Raw genomic sequence first — 25,602 nt, forward strand, 5'->3', positions numbered from 1 at the left:
TAAAGTTCATGTGGCACAGCCACATTTGGGAATCGTACATCGGGACAGTTATGTTCTGTCCATTACGTATTTTTGGTTATGTTGTGTTGCAGAGATCAGGTATTTATGTTGGATTGGTAAGGTAAGCTTTTTTAAACAGGTTAGTTTTTATTTTTTTTCCGGAAGTTTAGGTGGTCGTACATAGTTTTCAAGGCTTTTGGAAATGCGTTCCACAGTTGTGTGCTTATGTAAGAGAACCTGGATGCTTAAGTTGATTTGTATTTGAGTCCTTTGCAGCTTGAGAAGTGCAGATTTAGGTATGTTCGTGTTGATTCAAATGTGTTTCTCCTTGGTAGGTCAATCAATTGGGTCATGTATCCCGGGGCTTCACCGTAGATAATTTTGTGAACCAGAGTGCAGATTTTGAAAGCAATGCGTTCTTTGATTGGGAGCCAAAGTATTCTGTATTTACAGTCTTATGTCATGTTATGTTATGTTATATTATTACTAACTGTCCTATGATGAACAATACAAGTGACCAATAATCCTATGACCATAAACCATGATGACCAGCATGCCTATGACCAATAATATGAGTGACTTTGGGGCCCTTTTACAAAGCCACGGGAGAGCTAATGTGAAGGTAGCGTGCACCAGATCGGCACTACTGCCGGGATAGCGTTTGCGCCTGATAGTACTTCTGAGTTTGGCGTGCACCAAATCCCGTGGTAGAAAATATTTTTCTATTTTCTACTGCAGCAGACATTCCTGGTGGTAATCAGCAGCATAGCCACGTTGGCGCATGCTGCATGGGTACCATGTCAGCCGTTACCGCTAAGTCAATGGCTGGCGGTAAGGGCACAGGCCGTATATAGGTACGCACTAGTTCTAATTTTTGTGTATGCCTATTTCCCGGCCCGTTAATAAATGGCCTTTTTCCTAGCTGCTGTAAAATATGGCCCAGTGCATGCCCAAAAGATGCAGTCACACTACCACAGGCCACTTTTTACCTCGGCTTTGTAAAAGGACCCCTACATGGCATGACCATATTCATATATGACCAACTGGCTTATGACCAATTGTCCACCAAATTTTATGACCAACTTTCCTATGACCAAATGTCCCATGATTAAAACCCCTAAAATTGTACTGTATAACCCTGTTTGCTTACTCAGCTGTTTTGGGGGTACACAGCAGATTATCTTACCTCTTCAGGCTACAAAATGTGTTGATGCTTCTATGAGGTGGTGTGTAGTCTACTGTGGTTCCCTTTGTAGAATTACCTAAAATTTTTAATAATAGCTGAGAAGTGCAGTGACTTCAGATAGTATCATTTGCTTTTCCCCTTTTGAATTTCTAGGATATAAACTAGAGAAACAAACAAAAAAAGAAAAAGAGCTACTAAAAAAGGAAATTTTTCTTTAAAGAGCTACAAAAATAACCTATCAATAAATCAACAATATAAAAACATACCCTGCTCTTAAGAATTGCAGAGACAGAACTTGTTATAAAAGCTAGAACATTACCTCAGTTTGAAATGAGCCCCTCCAAAAATGGAAGTTAATTTATTAATTATTACCTCCTCCTCCAGCTAATATTACCTCAGGCATAGCTCTGCCAGGATTGTGACTCTGGTCATCCTCCCCAACAGAAACTGAAACATTTCCCAAGACTCTCAAAGACCCATCAAGCTTATCCCTAGATTGCACTGAATTAGACACTTCATTAAGAAGACTGCTTGATAAAGGAGGTGATAAGCAGTGGATCAGACTCAGTGAGATTTCCAAATGTAAAATTCCTGTTCCTTCTCTAGAGGAGCACCTATTCTAGCTCCTCCAATCCCCTTGGAATAACAAATTCCTCTACAGGGCCAACAGTAGAGGGCTTAGGATGTGAACCCATTACTTGAATTTTAGACTTCCCCTTACATTTGACCATGGTAAAATAAAGTACTCCTGGACCAAAGAAGAAGCTCCTGTGCATAAAATCCTGGGTGCAAAGCTATTACCATAATAGTATTACATCAAATGAAGATGAAACTCCTGAGCCTCCTGATGCCTCTACCAGCTTCTGTACAAACTGTCCAGTACCCAGAATCCTGTTGGCCTTGTGCAACTGTGTAACTCCTCCTCTCCTACAGAACCCTCACTCCACCTCTAATTAATAGATGTCACCAGACATAAGTTCTTATGTCAGTCAGGGTATATCTCCTAAGACTTCCAATACCTCTCTAGTTTCCATATAAACTGTTCAGTAATTACTGGGTGTCATCCAATGGTACACAGAGAGGGGCATAATCGAACACAAACGCCCATGTGTAAGAACGTCCATCTCCGAGAACGGGTCCGTGAAGGGGTGGGCCGAATCGAACTTTCTAAAAAGATGGACGTTTATCTTTAGTTTTGAAAATACGGTTTGTGCCAGGCAAATGCATTGGATGTGGGCGTTTTTGAGATGTGGGCGTTTGTTTGAGCCGGGTGTTTTTGTTTTTCAGCGATAATCGAAACTGAAGTGTCCCAGCTCAAAAACGACCAAATCCAAGGCTTTGGGTCATGGGAGGGGCCAGGATTCATATTGCACTGATCCCCCTCACATGCCAGGACACCAACCGGGCACCCTAGGGGGCACTTTTAAAAAATAGGAAAAAACATTAAATTACCTCCCAGGTGCATAGCTCCTTTACCGGGTGCTGAGACCCCCAAATCCCCCCCAAAACCCACTCCCCACAACTCAACACCATTACCATAGCACTTAATGGTGAAGGGGGCACCTACATGTGGGTACAGTGGGTTTGGGGGGGGGTTAGAGGGCTCCCATTTACCACCACAAGTAGTACAGGTAGGGGGGGATGGGCCTGGGTCCGCCTGCCTGAAGTGCACTGCATTACCCACTAAAACTGCTCCAGGGACAGGACTTGTTGCTGCTGTATAACCTTGGCACAGCAGTTCACACCGTAAGACTAATCTCGCTGAAAACGTCCTTTATTTCAATAACTGCGTTTACTCACAGTTAACTGCAAATCAGAGGTTGTGCCCCACTGGCAACGAGTCTCCCTGGTACTAAGATTAGCAGTAGCTCAGAGCTGGCAGAATGGTGTACAATGCTCTCTTTCAGCAACATTCAAAGGTAAGAACTAAGTTCTGTAACGTGGCTAACACACGAAAGGGATCTAAAACGGACTTACAAAAATGGCCACTACCTCATGGACTACCAGAAACAAAACAGGGCACACTCTGACCCAGTAGGCAGGGGGAAAAGCACCATGGGAGAAGAGCCTACCAACTACCAACATTGTGAGACTGTAACACAAGCTAGTGAAATCACGGAGCCCAATACCCTACACCCACCACAATGCAATGCTGATGTGACCCTGCAGTGCACCCGAGAGCCACATCTGACCCAGGGAAAGGCTGTGGGAGGATCGAACACATTCTGCTGTCATGGAGGTGGGTACGGAATTTGAGGGTGGCATAGAGGAAGGAGGTGGGTATGGAATTTGAGAGTGGCATAGAGGCTGGGAAATAAAGTTTTTGCAAGTGGGTTTTTTTTGGTGGGAGGGGGTTAGTGACCACTGGGGGAGTCAGGGGAGGTGATTCCCGATTCCCTCCGGTGGTCATCTGGTCATTTAGGGCACTTTTTTGGGACCAAAAAAAGGGTCCTAAATTCTCGTTAAAAACGCCTTTCTTTTTTCCATTATCGGCCGAGCGCGCCAGTCTCTGCTCAGCCAATAACCACGCCCCAGTCCCGCCTTCACCATGCCTCCGACACGCCCCAGTCAACTTTATTCATTCCTGCAACGGAGTGCAGTTGAAGACGACCAAAATCATCTTTCGATTATACCGATTTGGCCGCCCATGGGAAACGGACGCCCATCTCCCGAACATGGGCGTTTTTCTCCTTTCGAAAATAAGCAGGAGAGTCTCCTTTGCCTGGTATACATATGCAAATTTTATTTTCTCTTAATAGATTTTTTTAACTTTGTCCTTGTTTAGTGTTTTGTTTTGTTTCTTTAAACTGCATTCATTCATATGAAGGTAGAAAGTCCACTATTTATAGTATTCTTCATACATTATGAAATACCATCTAACCATAGGCGTAGACTGGGGGGGGGCGAGGGGGGGCAATGCCCCCCCAAACGATACGAGGCGCCGCCGCGCCATTAGTTTAAAAAAAAAAAACCACATGCAGGCACGCGCTCCTCTCCATCGCTTGGCTTCCCTGCCCTCTCTATCTGCGTTCCGCCTTCCTCTGACGTCATTTCCTTTCGGGCGGGACGCAGACAGAGAGGGCAGGGAAGCCAAGCGGACGGAGAGGAGCGTGTCCGTCTACCCCTCTCTCTTCCTCCCTCCCTCCGGCGCAGGCAGCAGTTTTTTTCCAGCGTTCCTGGCAGCGGTAGCGTTGTACACGCTGCCTCTGGCTCTGCCCCGAAGTCTTCTCTTCAAGTTCCTGTTCCCGCATAGGTGGGAACATGAACTTGAAGAGAAAGCTTCCGGGGCAGACCGAAGGCAGCGTGTACATCGCTACCGCTGCCAGGAACGCTGAAAAAGCTGAAGACTGTTGCCTGCGCCGGAGGGAGGGAGGAAGAGAGGGGGTAAACGGAGTCCCATCTTGGACCTCGCGGGGGGGGGGGGGTGGGGGGGTGGGGAGCAGAGGGAAGATGGATGGGACTGGGAGGGGTGGGAAGCAGAGGGAAGGAGCAGGAGATGAATGGGACTGGGAGGGGTGGGAAGCAGAGGGAAGGAGCAGGAGATGAATGGAACTGGGAGGGGTGGGAAGCAGAGGGAAGGAGCAAGAGATGGATGGGACTGCGAGGGGTGGGGAGCAGAGGGATGGACCAGGAGGTGGATGGGATTGGGAGAGGTCAGGCACAGCAGAGGGAAGGAGCAGAAGATGGATGGGACGGAGGGATGGTGAGCAGAGGGAAGGAACAGAAGATGGATGGGACTGGGAGCGTTGGGAGCAGAGGGAAGGACCAGGAGATGGATTGGACTGGGAGGGGTGGGGAGCAGAGGGAAGGAGCAACAGATGGATGGGACTGGGAGGGGTGGGGAGCAGAGGGAAGGAGCAGGAGATGGATGGGGTTGGGAGAGTTGGGAGCAGAGGGAAGGACCAGGAGATGGATGGGACTGGGAGCGTTGGGAGCAGAGGGAAGGACCAGGAGATGGATTGGACTGGGAGGGGTGGGGAGCAGAGGGAAGGAGCAACAGATGGATGGGACTGGGAGCAGAGGGAAGGAGCAAGAGATGGTTGGGACTGGGAGGGGTGGGGAGCAGAGGGAAGCCTACTGGAAAGAAGACACTGCATAAAACAGAAGACACTGGGATCAAAGCGAATAGAAAAACTAAATGATCAGACAACAAAGGTAAATAAAAGTATTTTATTCATAATTTATTAATTGAAATGTGTCAGCTTTTTGAAATGTGCATCTGTGATATTTTGCCTGTAAATTTCATTTCCTTCCTCCATATTAGCATATTCATTTGCATATGTATATATGCAAATGATATGCTAATATGCTCCGCCCATTCTTTGCCCCCCCAAATGAAACAGTCAAACTACGCCTATGCATCTAACCAATATTTTATCTAAATATAAATCATTAAAAAATATATACATCAATCAGGCTCCTTGCTGTGCCTGGCTTGAGCCGTATTATTTTCCTTTTAATTCTGGAAGAGTTTCTGTGACTTCTTTTACAACAGACCCCTGAGACAGGCTTTCTTGAGCTGAACCACAATGCAGTGTCAGGTCTTGCCTGTTTTCAATAAACACTGCTTTTGAGAATCTACCAGTGTAAGTTTGGGCATCTAAATGCTGCAGGGACATGCATAACGTACAGGTTTCTGAAGTCACACATGTAAGTGGGAGACCCACCCATGATCCACCCATGTGTACTCCCCCCTTGTAAATATGCACAATGTACTAGTGTCTAATGCTGGAAGACTCATCCTTCAACCCTACTTTCCTACTGACTGGAGGAACTTCAGCCAGTCAGCTCATGAGATCAATTTGCATACACTTTCTTTATTATGGATAGCCTGAAAACCTGACTGGCTGGGATTCCCCCAGAAAGCACAAAGGCACGTTTAGGAATCTCTGCCTTAACCCCACAGAGATTTAAGGACTCAAACTAGAAAATTGCAATTAGAAAGGCAGTGGAAAAAGTCACAATTGGAATGAGATGAAATCACTTATAAATTGCAAACCAAATGAATAGCTCAGATGCAAGATTAGGGCATTCTGCATTCAACTTACAGATATTTTTTCTATGGGGAGGAATTTTAAAATGAAAACTTCTAACTGGGAAAAGATCAGGCAATCAATTTTATGTGAGCAGTCTGCCATTCACTTCAGAGACAAGACTGGTAAGATACTTCATTTTAGTATAAACTCTGGGTTCCCAAACAGGGATAGTGCTCAGGTTGTATTGAGAGTAGCATAGTGTAATGTTTCCCATAAGGCGTATTCCAGAGAAGAGCTTCAACAACAAAAGGACACCTTGTAAGATGGATGGCAGGATCAAGGAGGTAAAGTCTGAAAACCTGGTTTTTCCAGGAAGCTTTCACTGGGACCTGAGAATTGATTCCTTCCTTGGGAAAGTATAATTACTGTTCCAGAAGAGTTGTAGGGTGGCTTTAATTAATACTTCTGATTGAATGTTTCTTTATATGTGGTTGCTACTGCCTTACTTTTTGTATTTAGATATAACTTATCAAATTGAGTAACATAAGCTGAGACTGTCATTAAGGACTGTAAACAATAAAAGATGTAAAGTTCAAGGCTAAAGCGGCTAGGGCTCTTCAGCTTAGAGAAAAGATGGCTGAGGGGAGATATGATAGAGGTCTATAAAATAATGAATTTATTTATTTATTTGTTACATTTGTATCCCACCTTTTCCCACTTATTAGTAGGCTCAAAGTGGCTTACATGTTGCGGAGAGGTGGTTACAGACTCCGGTGTGAACAAATACAGTATAGGGGTACTATTACAGTGGCAAGTACATTAAAGAAGTATCGGTAAATAGGTTGGGGTGATTCAGACACAATGTTAGGGTGTGATCATAAGTTGGGGTTGAAAACTGTCAATTTTCTGATTAAAATGCCATATTTCATTATTCGGTATTTATGTCAGATACTGTGGTGTATGCCTTCTTGAACAGGTGAGTTTTTAGGTTTTTTCGGAATTCTAGATGATTATTCATAGATTTCAGGTATTTTGGTAGAGAATTCCAGAGCTGTGTGCATATGTAAGAGAAACTTGACACGTACCTGTATATTGATTTATACTTCAGGCTTTTACAACTTGGGAAATGAAGAGTTAAGTACGTTCTGGCTGATTCAATTGTGTTTCTAATTGGTAAGTCGATTAGTTCAGACATATAGCTCAGGGCTAGACCATGCATTATTCTGTGAACAAAGGTACAAATCTTGAAAGCGATACGTTCCTTGATTGGTAGCCAGTGTAGTTTTTCCCAGAGGGGTTTTGCGCTTTCAAATTTAGATTGCCCATAGATAAGCCTGGCTGCCGTATTCTGAGTAGTCTGTAGTTTCCTTAGAATTTGTTCCCTGCAACCCGCATATACTCCATTGCAGTAATCAACATGTGCTAATTCCATTGTTTGAATCATGTTGTGAAAAGTTTCCCTCGGGAAGAATTGTTTTACCCGTTTGAGTTTCCACATTGTGTGGAACATTTTCTTTGTAATGGCGGTGGCTTGGTTCTTTAGCGTTAGGTTGCTGTCAATAATAATGCAGAGGATTTTCAGGTTATCTGAGATTGGAAGAGTGTGTTCCGGGATATGTATGGCTTTGGGGTAGTTTGTAAAATGTTGAGATGAAAGAATAAGGCAGTGTGTTTTTTCTTTATTGAGTTTTAGTTTGAATGTCATAGCCCAGGTATCCATTAGGCTTAGGTTATTTTTTATTATATTGGTGATTTCTGAAAGGTTCGATTTGAAAGGTATGTATATTGTGACATCATCTGCATACAGAAAAGGGTTAAGGCCTTGATTGAAAAGAGACTTGGCTAATGAGGTCATCATTAGGTTGAAAAGGATGGGTGAGAGAGGTGATCCCTGAGGTACTCTGCAGTCGGTTTCCCAGGGTGGAGAGATGTTGGAGTTTGACTTTACTTGCTATGACCTTGTGGTTAGGAACCCCTTGATCCATTTGAATATATTCCCTCCGATTCCTATCCTGTCAAATATACTTAGTAGTGTATTGTGGTCAGTGCTTTTTTTGTAGAAAAAAAGGTGCCGGTACTCATTGTGGGCGGGGTCACCACACATGGCACCGCCCCTATTATAGCCACACCCACATTAGTCACACCCCTTATACCTGCCATGGCGCATATAAACAGACATCATTGAAAATATTAAACTAGTATAGGAGAAAAAATAATGTGATTTCTTTTCATTATAAATAATTTCTGTAAGCTGTTACAGCTCCAGTATACCCAGTGCAAAATAAGACAAATTCCAAACACTAAAATGAAAATAAAATGATTTTTTTCTACCTTTGTTGTCTGGTGACTTTGTTTTTCTATCCATATTGGTCCCAGTCTCTGATTCTGCTGCTATCTGTTCTCTTAACTCCATTTCCAGGGCTTCCTTTCCATTTATTTCTTTACTTTCTTCCTTTCTTCTTCTTTTGTTGCCCTGCATCCATAAGTAAAAGCTGGGTCCTCCTCCATGGAATTGACTGGAGGAGGTATAACATGGATCCAGCTTTTGCCTATTTTCTCCATCCATGTGCAGTTTTTCTCCTCTTCCCTTTCCCTCATCTCCATCCATGTGCATCTTCTTTTTTTCTTTCCTCCCCTCCATTCATGTCCAGCATTTCTCATCTCTCTTCCCTCCTCTGTATCCATATAAAGCAATAATTCTCTCTCCCCTCTCCTCCATCCAAGTCAGCATTTCTCCTCTCTCCTAGCCAACTCCTCCATCCATCCATGTCCAGCAATTCTCCTCTATCTCCTGCTCTCCTCTCCATCCATTTCTAGCATTTCTCCTCTCTCCCCTCTCATCCATGTCCAGCAATTCTCTCTTCCCTGTCCTCCCCTCCCTGTCCAGCGATTCTCCTCTCTCCCCTCTCATCCATGTCCAGCAATTCTCTCTTCCCTGTCCTCCCCTCCCCATCCAGCGATTCTCCTCTCTCCCCTCCATGTCCAGCAATTCTCTCTTCCCTGCCCTCCCATCCCATGTCCAGCAATTCTCTCTCCCCTGCCCTTCCCTCCCATCCCATGTCCAGCAATTCTCTCTCCCTTGCCCTTCCCTCCCATGTCCAGCAATTCTCTCTTCCCTGCCCTTCCCATGTCCAGCAATTCTCTCTCCCCTGCCCTTCCCATGTCCAGCAATTCTCTCTCCCTTGCCCTTCCCTCCCATCCCATCCCATGTCCAGCAATTCTCTCTCCCCTGCCCTTCCCTCCCATCCCATGTCCAGCAATTCTCTCTCCCTTGCCCTTCCCTCCCATCCCATGTCCAGCAATTCTCTCTCCCCTGCCCTTCCCATGTCCAGCAATTCTCTCTCCCTTGCCCTTCCCTCTCATCCCATGTCCAGCAATTCTCTCTCCCCTGCCCTTCCCTCCCATTATTTCCAGCAATTCTCTGCCTCTCCCCTGCGATTTTTCCGTCCCTCCCCTGCCCTCACCTCTCCCATATCCAGCGATTCTTCGTCCCCCAGCGTCCTCCTTCACTGCCTGCCAGCCAGCGTCGGAGTCAGAAGCAAACGGTGCAGGCAGCGATTGGCTGGCAGCATCGTAGCTTCCCTCTGCAAGTCCCGCCTACAACTTCCTGTTTACGCATAGGCGGGACTTGCAGAGGGAAGCTACGACGCTGCCAGCCAATCGCTGCCTGCACCGTTTGCTTCTGACTCCGACGCTGGCTGGCAGGCAGTGAAGGAGGACGCTGGGGGACGAAGAATCGCTGGATATGGGAGAGGTGAGGGCAGGGGAGGGACGGAAAAATCGCTGCACGTCGATGGGAGGGCAGGAGAGAGGCGGAGAATCGCTGGAAATAATGGGAGGGGAGGGGAGGAGGAGAAAAAGGTGCCGGTACGCCGTACCGTTGCGTACCGGCACAAAAAAAGCACTGATTGTGGTCTACCATATCAAATGCGCTAGACATATCGAATTGAAATAGGAGAATGTTTTTACCTAGTGCAATTTCTTGCTTGAATTAGGCAAGAGATACCAGTACAATTTCTGTACTATGGAGGGGTCTGAAACCGGATTGTCATTCATGAAGTATTGAGAATTTGTTGATATACTCTGTGAGTTCTTTGGCTACGATACTTTCCATCAATTTGGTTGTCAATGGGATGGATGCCACAGGACGATAGTTGGTGATATCATTTGATTTCTTCTTGGTGTCTTTTGGTAATGGTGTAAGTAAAATGTTGCTTTCGTCCTTGGGAAATAAGCCTTGTTGGAACATGTAGTTTAGATGGGGTGTAAGATCTGCAATGAATCGGTCAGGTGGTGATTTCATTAAATAGTTGGGACATGCGTCGCGTTGACAATGAGCAGATGAGAGTTTTCTGGTTACCTTTGCAACTATTTCGTCTGTAGTCTGGGTGAAGTTTACCTAAGTACATAAGTAATGCCACAATGGGAAAAGACCAAGGGTCCATTGAGCCCAGCATCCTGTCCACAACAGCGGCCAATCCAGGCCAAGGGCACCTGGTGAGCTTCCCAAACAAGACAAGTTTGGCAAGCCCGATCTGCTGGATATTCTCCAGAGTGTGGGTCTAGTTCATCAAGGAAGGTATCAAGGTTAATGTTTCATGAGACATGGTTTTGCGTATGTTGGAATTTTTTTCTTTAAAGTATTTGGCAAGTTCTTCTGCTGGTGGAATGGCGGTATTTGATATGGTAACTGGTTTGGTGTCTAGTAGTTTGTCCAGTAGTTTGTATAATTTCTTCATGTCCTTGAAGTCAGTTCCAACTTGTGCTTTATAGTAATTCCATTTGGATTTTTTAATCTCATTTTTATATTTCTTTGTGATTTTTCCACGTGTTTAGTGTTTGAGAGTTTCTATTTTTTCTCCACGCTCTTTCAAGTCGTCTAGATATTGTTTCTAGTATTTTCAAATCATCGTTGAACCAAGGTATTTTATTGGGTTTGTATGAGGTTTTTGTTCATTTAGGTGCTATTTTATTTAAAATGGAAATGCATCTCTTTTCCCATTCCGCGAGGAAGTATTCAGAATCAGCTAAACCTGACCAATTGTTGTCATATATCGATTGCCAAAATGTTTTCGCATCTACACGACCTCTTATATTGTAAGTTGTTTTTTCTACTTGGTGATGTCCCTTCTTCAGCCAATGTAAGGTTAAATTTAGTTTGAAGTGATCGGACCATGGAATGTCCGACCATTTATGTTCTGTTATTATGAAGTTTTGGTCTGTTGTAAATTTATGTACAAGCAAGTCAAGTGTGTGACCTTTTATGTGGGTAGCGTTCGAGTGTGGCCATTTGAAGTCTCACAACTGGAAGAATTCCATGCATTCTTGTACATCATTTGCGTTTGGGTCTTCTAGGTGGAGGTTAATATCTCCTAAGACTAGTACATTTGAATTGGATGTACAAGTAGTTGATATGAAGTCCATGAAATTTGTCTGGGCATCGTTCCATTTACCTGGTGGTCTGTAGAATATGGCACAATTCAGATGGTCAGATAAGGTTTTATGTTGAATCCTGATGGAGGCAATTTCGAGTTCAGATGTAATTGACTTTGCAGTGGTCTCAGTGATGAAATGAGATCTGTAAATTAGGGTGATACCTCCTCCTCTTTTTCCCTCTCAGGTCCAATGCAGGATTTTGTATCCTGGTAGGTCCAGGATTATGGGATCATTTTGGTCATGAATCCATGTTTTGTTGATGAACAGTAAATCAATGGCTTCCTTTGTGATCCAGTCTGTTAGTGATTCTGTTTTCTTTACTGCAGATCTGGCATTAATGTAACCTATTTTAATTATATGGTATGATTCTACTATATTTGGGATTGTGGTGACTTTTATTAGTTGTCGTTTGTTTATTGGTTTAGATTTGTTAAATCCTTTTTTCCCAGTTTGTACAGTTTGATCATAATCAGATGATTTTCTGTTGTAGGTTCTATTGTCGGTTTGATGGAAGTTGGTGCGTCTGGTTATTCGTGGTTGGTTGTGTAGTATGGGTATTATGTTATATTTATTAAGAGGTTTGGCCATTATTGTTTGGATCAGAGTTATGGAGAAAATTCCTAAGAGTAATTTTACTGTGTTCATATTGGCTCCTGTAGTGGTGTATTGATCCAGCAGTTCCCTAAGGTCTGTGAGAATGATAGATTGCGGTCCAGTGGTGTCGCTACTCGGAGCTCCCAGTTTGATATAAGTTGAGGGGCGCGGTCCAGCAGATCCAAGACCGTGATCTGGTTATTCCCAGTGTCTGGTTTATACAGGCCGCTTTCTCCTGTCTTGAGTGCTGGAAACTGCTCTCCCAAATGTACAAAGGAGAAGACAGAGGACTTGGAGCAGGTGAAGAGCTCAGGAGGCAGCATACTTTCAAGTAACAATACAGTTGGTGATATCACCCACCAGTATCTGTTTTACAGAGGCCGCTTTCTCCCTGTTCTGAGTGCTGGAAACTGCTCTTCCAATGTACAAAGGAGCAGACAGAGGACTTGGAGCAGATGAAGAGCTCAGGAGGCAGCACACATTCAAATAATTATACAGTTAGTGATGTCACCCATCAGTATCTGGTTTATAGAGGCCGCTTTCTCCCTGTACTGAGTGCTGGAAACTGCTCTCCCAATGTACAAAGGAGCAGACAGAGGACTTGGAGCAGGTGAAGAGCTCAGAAGGAGGCACACATTCAAATAACAATACAACTAGTGATATCGCCCACCAATATCTGCTTTACAGAGGCCGCTTTCTCCCTGTTCTGAGTGCTGGAAACTGCTCTTCCAATGTACAAAGGAGCAGGGGACTTGAACCAGGTGAAGAGCTCAGAAGGCAGTACACATTCAAATTAAAAAAAAAAGGATGGAGTGGAATGGGTAGACGTGAATCGCTTGTTTACGCTTTTCAAAAATAGTAGGACTAGGGGCACGCAATGAAGCTAGAAAGTGGTACATTTTAAATGAGAGAAAATAATTCTTCACTCAATGTGTAATTAAACTCTGGAATTCGTTGCCAGAGATTGTAGTAAAAGCGGTTAGCTTAGCGGGGATTAAAAAAGATTTGGATGGCTTCCTAAAGGAAAAGTCCATAGACCATTATTAAAATGGGGAAAATCCACTGTTTATTTCTAGAATAAACAGCATAAAATGTATTGTACTGTTTTGGATTCTTGCCAGGTACTTGTGACCTGGATTGGCCACTATTGGAAACAGGATGCTGGGCTTGATGGACCTTTGGTCTGTCCCAGAATGGCAATACTTATGTCTGGAATTGCTTGAGAAAAAAATATCCTGAAAGCTTTTAGTCTTAGAAAGAATCATTTTCAAAGGCATTTCCATGTTTTACCCACAGAAATATCATTATATGTGATGAGAACATCCCCAGGGAGTCCTCAGAATACAGAAAAAGAACTCCTAGCTCCAGAGAACAAGCAGAACACTTCACCATTTAGCAGATCGCAGCCTAGAGAGGTCTTTATTTTCTCTCCCTTTTACAGTCAGGACGGACCACTAACCAAATTTCCCATTAGCAGCTTTAAAGGACATTAAACACAAGAAAGTCACTGAGAGAGCATTACTTGTTAGAAGCCTGGAGCTTCCAGTATTTCTGTTCTTTCCCTGGACCAATAAGAAGAGACAAATTTAAAGAACTCCAGATTCATATGTAAATGAGTAGTCACAGCTCCCTGCATGGCTTACTCCAAACCCAGTCTTATTCACATTTCCTATTTCTTTCCATTACTACCAGCAAACCTTCCATTGCAGTTGACAAGAAATTATCTGTTCAGTTCTCTGGCAGTCTTCCCTCAGTGCTATTAAATCAAATAGTCCTTCAGTGTATTAAAAGGACTAACTGGTAACCTGGTTGCAGCCCAGCCTTTAACAGCCCCACCTCTAGGATAGTTAAAAAAAACACACACACACACACACACACACACACACATCAAACTAGCATTACTATACTCCGCCCCCATGGCTGTGTTACACTAAAAAAACAAAAAAACAAAAAAGAACACCACATTCACAAGATTTTACCTCTCCAGGACATAGTCCATACTAGGGTTACCATATTTTGTCCTCTTAAAAGAGGACACATGTCCCGCCCCTGCCCCCCATGCCCCACCCCTTTTGCATCATCACCCCTCCCCCTGTCACATATTTCCCTCTCCTGCCCCCCGTCACCTCCCCTCCCGTTACCTCCCCCCCCCCTTGTCACATATTCCCCTCCCCTTACTTACTATCTACTGCCCTGGTGGTCTAGTGACCTCTTCAGGGCAGGAAAAAGCCCCCTCTTTCCTGCCCGGAGCACTGCCTTGCCCTGCATCCTTCTCGGTCTCGGCTCGGGATTCAAAATGGCCGCCGAGAGTTGAAGTCTCGCGAGGCCGCTTCAACTCTCGGCGGCCATTTTGAATCCCGAGCCGAGACTGAGAAGGATGCAGGGCAAGGGCAGGTAGCGCTCTGGGCAGGAAAGAGGGGGCTCTTTCCTGCCCCAAAGAGGTCACTAGACCACCAGGGCAGATAGTAAGGGAGGGGAGGGGAGACCCATGGCGCCGCTCGCCTGCCCGCCTGCCCGTTTGTTCAGAAATCCAAACAAACAGGCGGGTGGACAAAACCCACCTGGATGCCCCGAACATGTCCTCAAAAAGAGGACATGTCCGGGGAAATCCGGACATATGGTAACCCTAGTCCATACTCATAATCAGCATCTCATAATTCCAGTCCACCCAGTTTATTCCCTTTTTAGAGATGGAATGGAATCTGAGGCTGACAATGTCCATTGCTCCTGCTTCTCCCTGTCTCAGCAGCAAGTTGAGGAGTGGCCTAGTGGTTAGAGCACCAGTCTTGCAATCCAGAGGTGGTCAGTTCAAATCTCACTGCTGCTCCTTGTGATCTTGGGCAAGTCACTTAACCCTCCATTGCCTCTGGTACAAACTTAGATTGTGAGCCCTCCTGGGACAGAGAAATATCCAGTGTAGCTCACCTTGAGCTACTACTGAATTAACTCAGAACACTTGTGTACCTCAATTAGCAGGTATAAAAATGCATGCATAGTTTTCCTGGGGTCATTTTAAACATGGAAATAGGAACATATTTTTCTATGAAAATCAGTCAAGGCCCATGCAGAGAAATGTATGCATGAACTCTTACTCATGTGAACACTTATAAAATTATCCCAAAATATCCATTAGCCTAACAAAGAGATCATGTCCATTCAACTCCATGTCCTCTTGAAATGTTCATCCAGGTCTGTTGACAAGTACCTACAACCCTGACAGAAAGAAGGGGGAATGCCTTCAGGCCAATACGAACAGTACAAACAGTGGTGGACTAGATGACCTTGAGAAGTCAAATATCAGAAAACTTCAAATGTCATAACTCTGACAGCTCAGCAGATCAAGAGCTATTCAAATCAAATGTTTGCAGTCTCAAAAAATATATAGTGTTATAACACTGTCCTTACCATGAATACTGAGGTCACTGATGTTGATCAGAAAGTGCGAGGTATTTCCTAAGGAGCTGAAGAAAGCTGATGAGACATCTAATGTGTTCAAAGGCATGTCAATCAGCAAATGAAAATCAACAACCACACTGCCAGTCGTGAGGTTTGTGATCACCATCTTAATCTGTCCTACATTTACACTGTTTAGGATGTGTGATGGTAAAGATTTGTAAACCTGTGGAAGAAAAATGCAGCATATCAGGACAAGGCATTAACAGTACACTCATGGTCTCAGCATTCTACTGGATACACCAGAATTTTCCACCCAGTCTATTTCAGCCTTCAACAAATTCAGCAGCACTGCAGCAAAGAAATTTCATGAAAATCTCCAGAATAAGTCTGAAATCTCTCAGAGGAAATAATGTAGGTGATGACATACAACAGACTGTGCAGAAAAGGGTTTCAGACTAAGGGGCCCTTTTACTAAGCTGTGGTAAAAGTGGGTCTCCGTGTTTTTTATGTGCGCTGAAACACCATTTTACTGTAGCAGGTAAAAGGTTCTTTTTTTTTTAAGAAATAGCCATGTGGCACTTGCCACACGGCCATTTCGGGGGGAGCACTTACTGCCACCCATTGAGGTGGCAGTAAGAGCTCCTTCACTAACCCAGGGGTAACCAGGCAGCATGCAGCACTTCCCAATTACTGCCTCCAGCATGGGATTAGCGCAGACATGCCTACTCTCCGTCAGACATACCTCCAGCATGGAATTAGCACAGGCATGCCTACTCTGCATCTAGACATACCTCCAGCATGGGATTAGCACAGGCACGCCTACTCTCCACCTAGACATACATCCAGCGTGGGATTAGCGCAGACATGCCTACTCTTCGTCAGACATACCTCCAGCATGGGATTAGCACAGGCACGCCTACTCTCTGCCCAGACATGCCTCCAGCATGGGATTAGCGCAGACATGCCTACTCTTCGTCAGACATACCTCCAGCATGGAATTAGCACAGGCACGCCTACTCTCCGCCTAGACATACCTCCAGCATGGGATTAGCACAGGCACGCCTACTCTCCGCCTAGACATACCTCCAGCATGGGATTAGCACAGGTACGCCTACTCTCCGCCCACACATACCTCCACATGGGATTAGCACAAGCCTACTCTCCGCCCACACATACCTCCAGCATGGAATTAGCACAGGTATGCCTACTCTGCATCTAGACATACAGTGGGGGAAATAAGTATTTGATCCCTTGCTGATTTTGTAAGTTTGCCCACTGACAAAGACATGAGCAGCCCATAATTGAAGGGTAGGTTATTGGTAACAGTGAGAGATAGCACATCACAAATTAAATCCGGAAAATCACATTGTGGAAAGTATATGAATTTATTTGCATTCTGCAGAGGGAAATAAGTATTTGATCCCCCACCAACCAGTAAGAGATCTGGCCCCTACAGACCAGGTAGATGCTCCAAATCAACTCGTTACCTGCATGACAGACAGCTGTCGGCAATGGTCACCTGTATGAAAGACACCTGTCCACAGACTCAGTGAATCAGTCAGACTCTAACCTCTACAAAATGGCCAAGAGCAAGGAGCTGTCTAAGGATGTCAGGGACAAGATCATACACCTGCACAAGGCTGGAATGGGCTACAAAACCATCAGTAAGACGCTGGGCGAGAAGGAGACAACTGTTGGTGCCATAGTAAGAAAATGGAAGAAGTACAAAATGACTGTCAATCGACAAAGATCTGGGGCTCCACGCAAAATCTCACCTCGTGGGGTATCCTTGATCATGAGGAAGGTTAGAAATCAGCCTACAACTACAAGGGGGGAACTTGTCAATGATCTCAAGGCAGCTGGGACCACTGTCACCACGAAAACCATTGGTAACACATTACGACATAACGGATTGCAATCCTGCAGTGCCCGCAAGGTCCCCCTGCTCCGGAAGGCACATGTGACGGCCCGTCTGAAGTTTGCCAGTGAACACCTGGATGATGCCGAGAGTGATTGGGAGAAGGTGCTGTGGTCAGATGAGACAAAAATTGAGCTCTTTGGCATGAACTCAACTCGCCGTGTTTGGAGGAAGAGAAATGCTGCCTATGACCCAAAGAACACCGTCCCCACTGTCAAGCATGGAGGTGGAAATGTTATGTTTTGGGGGTGTTTCTCTGCTAAGGGCACAGGACTACTTCACCGCATCAATGGGAGAATGGATGGGGCCATGTACCGTACAATTCTGAGTGACAACCTCCTTCCCTCCGCCAGGGCCTTAAAAATGGGTCGTGGCTGGGTCTTCCAGCACGACAATGACCCAAAACATACAGCCAAGGCAACAAAGGAGTGGCTCAGGAAGAAGCACATTAGGGTCATGGAGTGGCCTAGCCAGTCACCAGACCTTAATCCCATTGAAAACTTATGGAGGGAGCTGAAGCTGCGAGTTGCCAAGCGACAGCCCAGAACTCTTAATGATTTAGAGATGATCTGCAAAGAGGAGTGGACCAAAATTCCTCCTGACATGTGTGCAAACCTCATCATCAACTACAGAAGACGTCTGACCGCTGTGCTTGCCAACAAGGGTTTTGCCACCAAGTATTAGGTCTTGTTTGCCAGAGGGATCAAATACTTATTTCCCTCTGCAGAATGCAAATAAATTCATATACTTTCCACAATGTGATTTTCCGGATTTAATTTGTGATGTGCTATCTCTCACTGTTACCAATAACCTACCCTTCAATTATGGGCTGCTCATGTCTTTGTCAGTGGGCAAACTTACAAAATCAGCAAGGGATCAAATACTTATTTCCCCCACTGTACCTCCATCATGGGATTAGCACAGGCATGCCTACTCTCCACCTAGACATACATCCAGCGTGGGATTAGCACAGGCACGCCTACTCTCTGCCCAGACATGCCTCCAGCATGGGATTAGCGCAGACATGCCTACTCTCCATCAGACATACCTCCAGCATGGAATTAGCACAGGCACGCCTACTCTCCGCCTAGACATACCTCCAGCATGGGATTAGCACAGGTACGCCTACTCTCCGCCCACACATACCTCCACATGGGATTAGCACAAGCATGCCTACTCTCCACCCACACATACCTCCAGCATGGGATTAGCACAGGCATGCCTACTCTCCACCCATACATGCCTCCATCATGGGATTAGCACAGGCATACCTACTCTCTGCCCAGACATGCCTCCAGCATGAGATTAGCACAGGCACACGTACTCTCCACCTAGACATACATCCAGCGTGGGATTAGCACAGGCACGTCTACTCTCTGCCCAGACATGCATCCAGCATGGGATTAGCACAGGCACACGTACTCTCCGCCTAACATACCTCCAGTTTGGGATTAGCACAGGCATGCCTACTCTCTGCCTAGACATACCTCCAGCATGGGATTAGCACAGGCACGCCTACTCTCCGCCTAGACATACCTCCAGCGTGGGATTAGCACAGGCATGTCTACTCTCCACCATGCATGCCTCCATCATGGGATTAACACAGGCATGCCTACTCTCTGCCCAGACATGCCTCCAGCGTGGGATTAGCGCAGGCATGCCTGCTCTCCGTCAGACATGCCTCTATTGTGGGATTAGTGCAGAAACGCCTACTCTCTACCCAGACATGCCTCCAGCGTGGACAGTGCACGCTAAGCAGAATACTACCATAGGATGCCTCAGTGCGTCCTGTAGTAGTGCTCTTTTAGTGCACGGTAGGCCTACTGTGCTTTACAAAAAAGGCCCCTTAGAGTGCTATTTGGTTTTGCCCTTGTTTTGTTTTTTGCTATAGGGTCATATAGATTATTCATTTTTCCTCACAGTTTTTCTTATTGTTTCCACCCTCAATTTTGTGGATTTGATGCTATTAATATGCTTCTTCTTTAATTTAAATTTTTGCTTTATTCATATTTTCCTCTTGAATTCTGTATAAGTGCATTATTGCTTGGAATTATAATGAGAAATTCTAATAAGAAAAAATGGAATGTAAACCCAAAAGCTCAGTCAAAGTTTTTCCTTTCTGAACTGTGTTACTTGGTAGCTCTGTTACAGGTTCCTTGGTGTCCTATTAATAGAACTGCTGAACTATTCCATGTTATTTATTTATTTATTTATTTATTTATTTATTTATTTATTTATTTATTTATTTATTTATTTTATTTGTTTGTTTGTTACTTATTTCTGGCTGATCCTGTCCTGGTTTTAAAGTTCTGCATTCTCTAAGGGCCCCTTTTACAAAGGCGCACTAGTGTTTTTAGTGTGCGGTAAACATTAGCGTGCACTAAATGCTAAGATGCCCATAGGAATAGCAGTTAGTGTTCATTAATTTTTAGCGAACGCTAAAAACACTAGTGTACCTTTGTAAAAGACCCCCTAATAGCAATAATGCAAATCCATGCATGCAGCATGTTAGAACCAGGGCTCAGTCAGCCTGACCAGAAAAAATGGAACCATTTCACATTCCAACCTCCCAAACAGGATATCCAGTTTTTAATTCTTACAACCTATATCATCCACTTACATCAGCTATAAAAAGTTGAGTAAAATTCTGGTACTCCTCGGTGCTTGAATTACTGAGGCCTGGAGTATAGTTGGCGTTTATAATTCTTGCTCTTCCCTCGAGTATCTGAACCGCTGCAAACAAAAAAAATATGTATGAAAGGACAAGCAGATAAATTGATGACTGCTACATGAACAGGGCTGATATTTGGAGAGAACATCTATTAATCTGAGTTCAAGGTGTCTGTCAGCCAGTATGAGGAGAGCACTGTGGTGCCCTGGCTCAAACAGATGGGGTTATCCATGTGCTTCTGATATCACAAGATGTAAAATATCATGGATGTCCTCTAATATATCTCCATGGAATAGAAGTGATTTTTCAGAAGAACTGATGCTAGGAATTTGTGGTTCATATTCCCAGTGATCTATCCCTGATGGCTCAGTTCCAGTTTGTGTTAATATGAACTCCTCTGATTCCTTATACGGTCTGTGCCAGAACCGGTGGTGGGAGGCGGGGCTGGTGGTTGGGAGGCGGGGATAGTGCTGGGCAGACTTGTACGGTCTGTGCCCTGAAAATGACAGATACAAATCAAGGTAAGGTATACATAACAAGTAGCACATATGAGTTTATCTTGTTGGGCAGACTGGATGGACCATGCAGGTCTTTTTCTGCCGTCATCTACTATGTTACTATGCTACTATTAACACAGTGCTGTAGCTTCTCTCTTTTAGAGATCAGCACTGCACTGACTAGTCATTATAAAGAATTCCTTTACAGAAAGAACAGTGGATGCATGGAATGTGTTAGTTCCCATTTGTAATGGTAGCTGGCCTAGGGAATATGCCATAAAATTAACTGGAGGCAGATCTGAAACAAATTTAACCTTCTCTGGGAAAAGGTAACTAAAGTAGTGGATTCAAAAATGTTGAGAATGACTGATTTTTTAAGATCATGGATCCATAAGCAGTCTGAAAAAGTTGCATGCTTCAACTTCTGTAACTTTTCTCTTTTTTCATCTAAAATGGGGGTTGGACTGTTGTATTATGAATTATTTGCTGTAATACAATTCATTAAAATCTCATTTTTGTTTCTGGAGATTTCAGTCACTTTTTTCCAGAGATGGTCACAAATTTAGGAAATTATTTTCCGTCAATCCACCATTAAGATATGGAATTTGTTGCCATAGGATGTGGCCTAGATTAATAATAAAGATGGGTCTGAAAAACATTTGGATAAGTTTCTAGAGGACAGGTTCATTAACAATTATTAGATAGATATGGGATGAAACAAAAAAATATAGATTAGTAGATGGCGGCAGATAAAGACCAGTACGATCAATCCAGTCTGCCCAACAAGATAAACTCATTACATACTGTATGAAGTGATGCATCATATGTATACCTGATCTTGATTTATCCTTGCCTTTTTTAGGGCATAGATCGTAGACGTCTGCCCGGCACTGGCCTTATTCTAAAATTTCTGAAGTTGTTGTCAAAGCCCCTAAAAAGCTCCACTCCAGCCCATCCAAATCTATTCAGCCTCTATCAGGACACAGACCGTAGAAATCTGCCCAGCACTGGCTTTCCTACCTAATCTCCCCTAAGCTTCTTTGGATCTGATCCTTCTAAACAGGATTCCTTTGTGTTTGTCCCATGCATTTTTGAATTCCATTATAGTTTTCTTCTCCACTACTTCCCATGGGAGAGCATTCCAGGTATCTACCACCCTCTCTTGAGCTGTCCCCCTTTCAACATCAATTCATGCCCTCTAGTTCTACCACCTTCCCATCTCTGGAAAAAGTTTGCTTGCGGATTAATACCTTTCAAATATTTGAATGTCTGTATCATATCACCCCTGTTTCTCCTTTCCTCGGGGGTATACATGTTTAGATCAGCAAGTCTCTTCATGTACATCTTGCTATGTAAACCCCCTACCATTTTCATCACTTTTCTCTGAACCGCTTCAAGTCTTTCTACATCCTTAGCAAGATAAGGCCTCCAATCTTAAGTATGTAAGATCAACCTCTGAAAATATTTTGCACCCTCTTCTCCAGCATACACATACCCTGCACACCTCCTTCCCCCCAGGTGGCCTCAGTATGCAAGAAACTCACGTGCTAGTAATGGCACAGGCTATCTTTTACTCATGGGTGTAGTTTGACAGTTTCATTGGGGGGGGGGCAAAGGGTGGGGCGTGTCTCTCTCCCGGTGCCTCCCCACCGCTGCCCCCCCCCCCCCCCCGCTGCTGCCACCACCACCGCCGCTGCCACAGCACTGGAGTCTTCACCCTCCCCCGTCTTCCAATCCCCCGAGCCACAGGCAGCCTCAACGAAAGCAGCATGCACGCTACTTTAGACCTGCCCGGGAGGCCCTTCTCTCTCCTACAGCTTCCTGCACGGGAACAGGAAGTTGAAGGAGAAAGAAAGGCTTCCGGGGACAGGTCTAAAGCAGCTTGTGTGCTGCTTTCTCGCAGAGGCTGCTGGCGGCTCGGGGGATTAGAGGATGGGGTGAGAGCTTGTTGGGCGGGGCACTGCCCCCTCGCCCCCCAAACTATGCCCATGCTTTTAGTGCAGCTTAGTAAAAGGGCCCCTTACTGATCTATGATCTCCTGTTTACAGTGTTTGAGAAAGATAGTAAACATTTGCTTCCACTAACTTTTTAGAGTAATAATTAGACTATAATTGTACTACTGTTATATTTTTTAGACAAGGCAGAAATTTTTGCGTTATATTAATATAATATATATTTCATTAGTTAAGATTGCTATCTTATTAATGCTATATTATATGTTTTTCGTTTTAATTTTTTTTTTCAATTTGCCTCGTGTCCATTTTTGGAGAATGGCAGAATAGAAATAGATTATAAATAGATAAAATTGTTGAAGCTTCATATTTGTCTGGATTTTGTGTCTTGACTAGACTGTAGGATCCACTGCATAAGGATCATCTCTGTGAATTTGTATAGTGCTGAGTACATCTGGCAAAACTACGAAAATGATAAGCAACAGTAGCAGTAGCATAAAGACACAGAAGTCTTAAAGGGTTAAACACACTTCCTCCTGGTATTACCAGTCCTCAGCATCAGTTGGGTCTCCTTGCTCTCTTGCCCACAGCTCTCAGTCAGGATCTTGACAGTGTATAAGGCTCCAGGTTCCAGTCCCCAGGCAGTGAAGCTCATATTTCCTGTTCTGATGTCAGACAGATTTTGATCACCCTGGAGCAGCAGAACTCTGAAGTGGGAAGTCAGGGGAGGATTTGCAGACCAAGAAACGGTGAAGCTGGTGCTGCTGACATTGGTGGCCATGAGTCTCCTAGCTGGATGTGGATGTAACACTGGAAAACAAAATAGAGAGGACATGGACATTCAACCCTTTACAGCAGAGTGTTAGTCTCCATTAATATGTTTTGAATAAACTAACGGATGAAAGTGATCAACCTGCAGTATATACATTTATTCTTTAAAAACATGGGTATTGAGTGTTTTTCCAAGATCATGAGAATATGTCTGCATTTTGGTACATATTATATATATAATATATATTTATATATATATACATAGTGCCTGGAAAAAACAAGACCCCTGACATTTTTCAAATAACCCGAAAACAAATATTAATTTTTACTAAGGAGCTTCTGACACAAAGAATGTGCCTTGGCCCAGCAGACCAAGAAATCTCAAGGATCCCAGTGGTGTGTGGTGTGTGGGAGAGGATACTACAATTCCCACCAGGGGCATAGCCAGACCTGACATTTTTTTTGGGGGGGGGAGGGGCCAGAGTTAACACGGGGAGGCACTAGGCATATAGGTGTGAGTAATGCTTCAAATACTCCTAAATAATGCCTTAGAGTGCACTTGATAACAGATTTCTAAGTAAACAGTCTATCCTGCATCAACATAAACCATATTCACACTCATGGAAACCTTGAAAACACGGACATTTTTAAAATGAAGTTGCATTATCTCATAACTTAAACTTTGACATTATAGTAGTCTTGAGTCTGGCCAACCTCTCAACACACACCATGGTATCCTGGAAAATAATTACTGCAGTGGCACATATCTGTCAACTTTGCTTCATAACAAATACAAAATGCCTTATTAAGTTGTATTAATAAAATAAGTCTTCTTATCTCTTCCTCTGGTTCTACAGCTTTCTCTCCTTTCCGAAGCTGACATTAACCAGTCCAAGTCCCTGGAGTTCCTGACAGTGTTCCTTCCATCCCCTTCTCCTTATGAATGAGCAGGCAAATAAAATTACTTTGTGAAGTAACATTAAACATTAAATCCCTCAAAAAAGCTTCACAGAGTCTATGTAGCAAGCTTAACAGCACCAATTCAGAACACCGGTGCATTTTTATAATATAGCACTGCATTCCACAAAACAAAAGAAGCAAGTTCCCACATACCATCTTTTTCTTTTGATGTAAGCACAGGAAAAAAAAAAGATGTTAAATGCTCCCAGGTCTCAATTAATGATTTTTTTTAATTGTACATATAAATAGTAAGTCTTATTGTTAAGCACCTGACACTCATAACACGATGTCTGTTTTGGTTGCCCTTTACTAGGTGAAAACATCTCTGCAAGAATACAGTGAGTCCCCTATAACCAACCCCTCCAAATGACAAGATTTACAATTTAGAACTAATTACTACCTTAACCGATGAAACCAATGTTTCCTCTTTGTACATCTTTGCTGCACAAGCCCGAATGCTTGAAAATATAAGTAATGTCAAATAAAAATGCTAAAGAATGACAAAGTTGATAGAGCTTTGTTTTTGTTGAATGGGGATGACGGCTATGCGGAGGAGAGGGAAAGGAAGACCAACTCTTCAGCCATCATGCCATCTCCTGTTCTCAATTTAACCTCCTTGGTCAGTTCTCTCCTACTTGCTCTCTTCTGGCTCCCTACATCGCTTTCCTTCTTCACTTTTTCAGGCTGCTGGCAGCGTCAGTGAGGTAAGCACACTGTCTTCATTGGCCCCAGAAGCTCTCCCTCTATTGCAGTGTCCCTCCTATGTGCAACAGGAAATTGTAGCAGAGGGAAAGCTTCCAGGCCATTGAAGGTAGTGTGCTTACCTCACTGATGCTGCTGGCAGCCTGGAAAATTGAAACACAGTGGTGCATGGAGCGGGAGGGCAGCCAGTAGTGCCTAAAACACAGGCACTTGACTGCCCACCAGGGTTGGGGGGCCTGAGGATGGAATGGAGGCCTGGGCCCCCAAGGCCCCCCATAGCTATGCCACTGATTTCCACCAAACAAAGAGAAGGCAAAAGCGCAAGAGGTCAAACACCTACATAACAGTACTTAAAAGATCACCTCACTGCCCTACCAAAGCTACCCCCAATACCCTCAGACCACCCTGATGAATGTCAGATCAGCTGCTAAGAAACCCTCAGTGATCATGATACCATCTATGAACAGCATTTTGACATTGTAGGAATAAGTGAAACCTGTCTAGATGAAAGCAGGGGTTTATCACTGGCTGAACTATTCCCAA

The 25,602-nt window shown here is 44.2% G+C and overlaps 1 protein-coding gene across 1 annotated transcript in view; it reads right to left on the reverse strand.

The window, feature by feature from the left end:
* Nucleotides 1-25,602, reverse strand: part of UMODL1 (uromodulin like 1) — a 150,889-nt gene that overhangs the window by 53,979 nt on the left and 71,308 nt on the right. Inside the window, exons 8-10 of the mRNA XM_030205021.1 lie at nt 23,173-23,436; nt 20,127-20,239; nt 15,598-15,811 (exon numbers count right to left, since the gene is read on the reverse strand). Coding sequence (XP_030060881.1) covers nt 15,598-15,811; nt 20,127-20,239; nt 23,173-23,436 — 591 coding nt within the window. The remainder of the gene's footprint in view (nt 1-15,597; nt 15,812-20,126; nt 20,240-23,172; nt 23,437-25,602) is intronic.

The sequence above is a fragment of the Microcaecilia unicolor genome, chromosome 5 (genome assembly GCF_901765095.1).
Source record: "Microcaecilia unicolor chromosome 5, aMicUni1.1, whole genome shotgun sequence".
In the NCBI taxonomy this organism is placed as follows: Eukaryota; Metazoa; Chordata; class Amphibia; order Gymnophiona; family Siphonopidae; genus Microcaecilia; species Microcaecilia unicolor.